This window comes from Arvicola amphibius, chromosome 10 (genome assembly GCF_903992535.2).
Source record: "Arvicola amphibius chromosome 10, mArvAmp1.2, whole genome shotgun sequence".
Lineage (NCBI taxonomy): Eukaryota > Metazoa > Chordata > Mammalia > Rodentia > Cricetidae > Arvicola > Arvicola amphibius.
The window spans coordinates 2121130-2127675 of NC_052056.1; the positions used below are offsets into that span (position 1 = coordinate 2121130).

Here is a 6546-nt window from a genome sequence, read left to right on the forward strand (position 1 = left end):
ATCTTAAGTTTTTCCCCCTTAAATAAATAATGCTTTTATTAATTATAATTCGAAACTGGTGTATGATTGTTTTGAACTTATGCCTTCATGGGAGTCTTTGAATAAGTAAGTGGTCATGGCTGATGGTTCCTAACCTGTAAAATTGGAATGATTACATCCATGGCTTTATATATGTACTGAGCCCTGAAATGAGCAGATGAAGGCATGTCTCAAACATTGATAACATAGAGCAAAGGCTTGAAAGTCGAGGCCTGTTATGGGGGCCAAGTGGGAACAAGTCTTTACTCTGTTTGTGTGTACATCCACTCTAGTATCTGCAGGGCATTGTGAACAGCACTCTTTGCCTTCCTCCTTCTTCTTTCTCTACCCCTGGAAGCTCCCAGAAAGGCCATCCCAGATCTTCACAAAGTATCACCAAAGGTTATTAAAAGTTTGCGCCACAGGCGCCCCTCAGACAGAAGAGCAATCTTGTTCCTGAGAGTTCTCCAGTATCTGCCAGTAAGTGAGTAAATCCTGGGGCATCAAAGAGTGACAGGTCACAATTTTCTGAAAGCTGCACACAGAGAACCTTAAGCTATCTGGGAAAAAGGTCTGTTTGGTGTGGAGTTCCTCAGGCTGGATCTTCAGCTTGGCCAGGCAGAGTCCAACAAACACATCCTCCAGCTTGAGGAATGGAACACTCTGTGAGACATTGTATACTTTGCTGGCCACATCACTAGAAAAAACATAACCAGTACCAGAACAAAATGGTGGGTACTTGTCCTGGGGATATTCAAATTTACTCACAAACCACTTGCTGGACTTTTGCCTGATGGGAAGTTCATTGGACTTTATGTAGCCCGTGAAGAACCTGGAGGTTTTGTTTTTCTTCAGCAGCAGGTCAGTCAGATAGCCAACATTCACAAACACGTCTGAGTCTGTCTTCATCACAAAAGATGCCTGAGGACAAAACTGGTGGACCCATTCCATGCCCATCAATGTCTTCAGGGTCAAGTTGTAATAGACATCCTTGAAATCCTTCTGGATGATGTCACGGTGCTGCTTGCCCTCCTGGGCCGTGGCATTCATGTCATCGGTGCTGTCTGAGGCCCCCAGGAGGAAGAGGGTCTTCACACGCCGCCCCTGCATCTCTGTTTCTCTGCCCCATGTCTTGCGGATGGCCATGCGAGCCGCCAGCTGCTTGTGGGATGAAGTCACCAGCAGCACAAGGAAAGGGGGCTTCTGCTTGCAGTCTACATCTGGAAGCTGAAGGAACTTCCCGAGACCTTTCTTGAGAACAAATGGTGGTTCCTTGAAAGGCTCCATGCTGAAGTAGAAGCAAAGAGCACCCATCATCAGAATGAAAGCATAAACCACTCTCCTCTTCATGATGGCCATCTGGAAAAAACAAGACAAACTGCCAGGTCTCCTGAGAGAGAGTAGAGTAACAGATAACTGTGAAAACACAAAATGGTCCTGTAGCATCTGTGCCACCACAAGACCTGTTCTGCCATTCTCAGGAACCAGGCCTGGAGCTTTGAAAACATACACAGAGACAGAGACAGGCAGACACACACAGAGAGAGAGAGGAGAGGGGGGGGAGGGAGAGAGAGAACCACACAACACAAACAAACACAGACGGGAGGGGGGAGGATAGGAGAGAGGGAGGGAAATGGAGGGATGGGAGGGAGGAATAGGGAGGAATAGGGAGGCACAACGCAGGTCCAATCCTGGATACATGAAATGGCCACAATGCCAAATGCCCAACTTTACTGTGCACAGGGGCAGCTTACATAGGAATTACTGATAGCCATACCCAGCTCTCGAGATTTTTCAGCTGCAGGCCTTGTGCTCAGGTGCAGGCAAAGTCTCCTGCTCAGAGCAGCTACAGGCATGGGTGTTTTCACTCCAGCAGGCAAAGTATCTGAGGCAGGCAAAGAAAGTCAAGGGGCCCAACAGACACCCAAACACAAGGAGATCAGATGGCTTTGTTCTGGTGTTCCAGGCCTAGCACCGGGCTGGGATTTATATTTTATAAGGAACTAACAGAGAAGTATTTGAAAGTTCATATCACAGGGTTAGAGAGATCGCTCAGTGGTTAGGAACACTTCCTGCCAGCAACCACCTGTATCTGCTGTTGCAGTGGATCTGATTCTCTCTTCTGGCCTCTGTGGGTACTGCACACAAGTGGTGCACAGATAAACATACAGGCAAAATTCCCTTATATGTAAACTAAAAGCTTTTAAAGTTTACCAAAAAAGTTCCAAACACAAATGTAAAGTAGATAATTAAGGAAGTGAAATTTGAATCTGTATAAACAGTCCACATTAAATATGGCTACTGCATTATACCAACCCCACATATACAAAATTTAAAACTGAACTTTCAAAAAATATGAGTTGATGTACCAGGTTGGTGAGATAGATAAAGAGATGCACAGTTTAGAAAACTCTGGAGGGGCTGGAGAAATGGTTCAGAGATTGAGAGCATTGGCTGCTCTTCCAGAGATCCCTATTTCAATTCCCAGAAAACACATGGAGGCTCACAGCCATCTATAATGAAATCTGACACCCTCCGCTGGCATGCAGGCACACATGCAGAGCACTCATGCATAAAATATAGAAAAGAAAAAGAAAGAAGGAAAACTCTGGAATCTTTCAGCACACAGAAATGGAGGCCATTCCTCTACAGTGAAGCACACAGGACAACCTGCCATGCAGTCCCCCAGTGCCACACTGACAGCCTTGTGATTCTAGATGCTGGTCCCAGCTCTGGGACCTGCCAGCCCTTCACTGATGAGGTATTCAGACTCCTTGTCCTTCAGTAGATAGGACCAGATCTCCCAACAAATCCTCAGCTCTGACCTCTGGTGACTCCATGACAAGGAATGTCACAATGCAGCTAGTCAGCCTGCAGGTCTGGCAGCTATACATTCAGGGTGCAAGCAGAGTTCTGGAAGCAGTGCATTCTGGGTGCAAGCAGAGGTCTGGAAGCAGTGCATTCAGAGTGCAAGCAGAGGTCTGGAAGCAGTGCATTCTGGGTGCAAGCTGAGGTCTGGAAGCAGTGCATTCTGGGTGCAAGCTGAGGTCTGGAAGCAGTGCCTTCTGGGTACAAGCACCTGACTGGCTTTGGAGGCCCAAAAATATAAGACTTTTTCCACATGACAAAGGTCAGAGAGTTGGAACTTACTCTAGTTCCTTCAAGGTTATTCTGCCTCCACCTCAAGGTCCCACCTAGCTGTAGACCAGAGTTTTGCCTCTCAAGGTATAGTACGAACAGTTGTTGGCTAGAGTGCCAGACTTTGTACTTCAGGAATAGAGAGGTAGATATCTTCCTACCTTAAACAAAAGTCTAAAGATCCAACTAAGGGGTCCAGTTCCTATATGGAGATAACTTTGGGTCCACCCACGGAGTGGTTTGCCTACAGAGTGTTTTTGGTCTAGGGTGTGAGAGTGACTTGTTTTGTTCTAGCAACAGAAAGTTTAACTAGGGTTGTAGCCCACAACCTTCAATAAGTAGGTGCATTTCTTTGTATCATGTTAATGTAGTTTTTTGTTTGCTCCTACCTTTTCAGGTCAGGAGTATTTAAAGCAACTGGCATGTAAACATGGGAAAATTTCAGTACTTACTGGAATTCTTTCTTGATGCTATAGTATTTGTTTCTCCAGCTTATTTTTTTCCATTCGCATCTTCATACTCTTTACTATATTTTTAAATCCCCATGGCCTCTACTCTGCCAAAAGATACTTTTGTTGATCCCCAACAAATTGTCACAGACTGCTCTAATTAAACATGTTCAAAAAGCAACTCTTAAAACTTTGAGTCCCTGACAACTCAAGTGTCTGAACTCTTGGTCTGCAGCTACGGTGCTGTTGGAAAAGGTTGTAGAACCCTTTATGAAATGGGGCCGAGCTACAAGAAGTGACTCCTGGGGGATGAGTGTTGAGTTTATGGCACCGTCTACTCCATGTCCTCTCTCTGCCTCCTGATCCACAAGATATGAGCAATAATCTCACACCCTGCTACCACAGCTACAAACTGTTCTCAGTGGTGTGTATGCATTCCTGCCACAAAAGAGAATCACCTCGAGTCAGGATCCAAAGTAAATCTCCCCACCCTGTAAGTCATTTCTCTTTAGGTATTTGTCATAGCAATGAGAAAAGACATGAACACAAAAGCACCTCTGGTTTTCTGATTTGCACAATTACCTTGAAATTCAAGGAACCTGGAATGTGGTAGCTTTGAGATTGCTAATCGTAGTGTTGTAACACTGAGAAAGAAACACACTCACTTTTGCTGAACAAGAACTTAGTTCTATCTGGAATGCTAAGCCACGGGGTAGAAGTCATGATGGATTGCACTGGTTGTTCTTCCAGAAAACCTGGGTTCAGTTCCCAGCACTCACATAGCTCACAATTGTTTGTAGTTCCAGTTCTGGAAAATGTGACATCCTCACATCAACACAAATAAAGTTAAAGGAAAAAACAAGAGTTGGTGTGCATATTAAAAAACTATGAATATGCCTGAGGATAAACTGAAGAGTAAGGGATTAAGTTCTGTGGTAGTTGTAATTATACAGCCACAAATAAAGCTGCACTTCTGAGTTCTAGAACCATGCCCATGCACAGAAGCCCTCAGGCAAAAGTGCCTGAGTGTTAAAGGGCCCCCCATGTGACCCATGTGCATACATGTGTGTTTACATCCACTGACTCAGCTAAGCCCTGTTTGCATGCATGAGCCCATCATCTGCATTATCTGCATATGACATAGTCATGCCAACCCCCTGTGCGCATGTGCTAGGCAGCTTTTTAAAAGCTAGATGTGCCGTATTTCTCTGTTTGCACACCAATTCCACAGGCCTGTACACACCCCTCTAATAAATTCCTAAGCAGGTTTGTTGCGTGTTTGGTATTTCCTTCTCACTCACACCAGGCAGTTTCAGTAATCTGAATATAATTGGCCCCCATAAGCGCATAAGGAGTGGCACTATTAGGAGGTATGACCTTGTTGGAGGTCATGGTGTCTCTTCACAGCAATAGAAACCCAAAGACAATTTCACTGGCAGAGCAATTTCAAGACAGGCTAATACTGACTTTCTCATGTGGTTACTAGTGATACCCTTGCAAACATACAATAAAAAAGAGTGGGTGGAACAAAAATTAATATAAAATTTTTGAGGAGAAAAACAACACCAGAGAAATCTATTGTTGGAACCCAGGCTTGTGCTGAAAGAGATAAGGAGATTTTAAAAAGGCCTGATCCAAATTGGAATAAAGAGAGGGTGTCCTCAGGGCAAGACCCCCACCCAGCTAAGCTCCTTACCTGTAAAAGGGAGGCCTAAGGAATTTTCTATACCTAAAGAATAATGATGAAGGAAAAATCCTACAATCATGATTCAGGGAGGCAGCCAGACTTGGAACTGTCCCCCACATGGTTCCGGGATGGAGGACTATGGAGTCTTCCTCTGTGGTTAAGGAGGGCTGAGGAGGCCAGGCAGTAGTTTATGGTAAGAAAGACCCTGCAAGACCTAGAAGCCCTGAGGGGCATCGCATGAAGCTGTGAAACTGAAGCCTGGGTTGCATGGAGACTCTCAGGTGTTAGACTTGCCGGAGCCATGGATGTTTGCCAAGGACAGCTGCACAGAGGAGTGGAGCACAGAGGGATGTGTGGTATGGGGAGCCAAGCGGGAGGGAAGGGCCAGCTAAGCCCAGTGACACTGAGTATGGAGCTAGAGGATTTGGACTTTGCTGTGTTCAGTCTCTATATTGCTTTTATCTAATATTTCTTCAGTATGCCTCCTTCCCCCATTTGGAATGGTTTTGTATATTCCCTGCTATTGTGTGTTGAAATTATTTAATATACTCTTTGATTATATTTTACAGGTGGTTACAGTAAAGAGTCTTCCTTAGTCTCAAAAAGAGACTTTGATCTTTTAAACTGAGTTGAGACTGTGAGAGACTATGGGATTTCCTGAGTTGGACTAAATCCATTTTGCAGTATAGTATAGATACAACTCTGTGGAGTCAGAGAGGAGACTGTGGTGGTTTGAATATGAATATCTCAGAGCAGTATTCTCAAAGGTCCTGAATTCAGTTCCTAACACCCATGTCAAGAAGTTCATAACTATCTGCAACTTCAGTTCCAGGGAATCTAACATCTTCTGGCCTCAGCAGGCAACTAACTATATTCTATGTGAAAACCCACACAGAGACATAAGCACATAAAATTTTAAAAGTAAAAAAATTTCATCTTTAAAAATCATTAGTGTGTGTATGTGTATGTTTTGTGTGTGTTTACACTACAATGTAAGTGTGAAGTTCAGACAAAAGCTTGAATTCAGGTCTCATGTCATCAGGCTTTGTGAACAAAGTACCCTTACCTCCTGGGTTCCTTTATGATGTGGGAGAGTCTTCTGTTTGTGTTGATTTCATTCATTAATAAAGAAACTGCCTTAGCCCATTTAATAGGCCCGCCCTTAGGTGGGTGGAGTAGACAGAACAGGAAGAAGGAAGTGAGGTAGATGGCTCAGTCAGATGCCACGCCTCTCCTCAGGGAGACAGATGCCAT

General features: G+C 44.5%; 1 protein-coding gene across 1 annotated transcript; it reads right to left on the reverse strand.

The window, feature by feature from the left end:
* Nucleotides 1-450: 450 nt before the first annotated feature.
* Nucleotides 451-1377, reverse strand: LOC119825785 (beta-1,3-galactosyltransferase 5-like). The gene has a single exon (XM_038346893.1). It carries the CDS (start codon nt 1375-1377, stop codon nt 451-453), a length of 927 nt encoding a protein of 308 aa, XP_038202821.1.
* Nucleotides 1378-6546: the final 5169 nt, after the last annotated feature.

Coding starts and splice junctions, on each gene's coding strand:
- LOC119825785 (XM_038346893.1), bottom strand. CDS start 1,377: ATGGCCATCATGAAGAGGAGAGTGGTTTATGCTTTCATTCTGATGATG.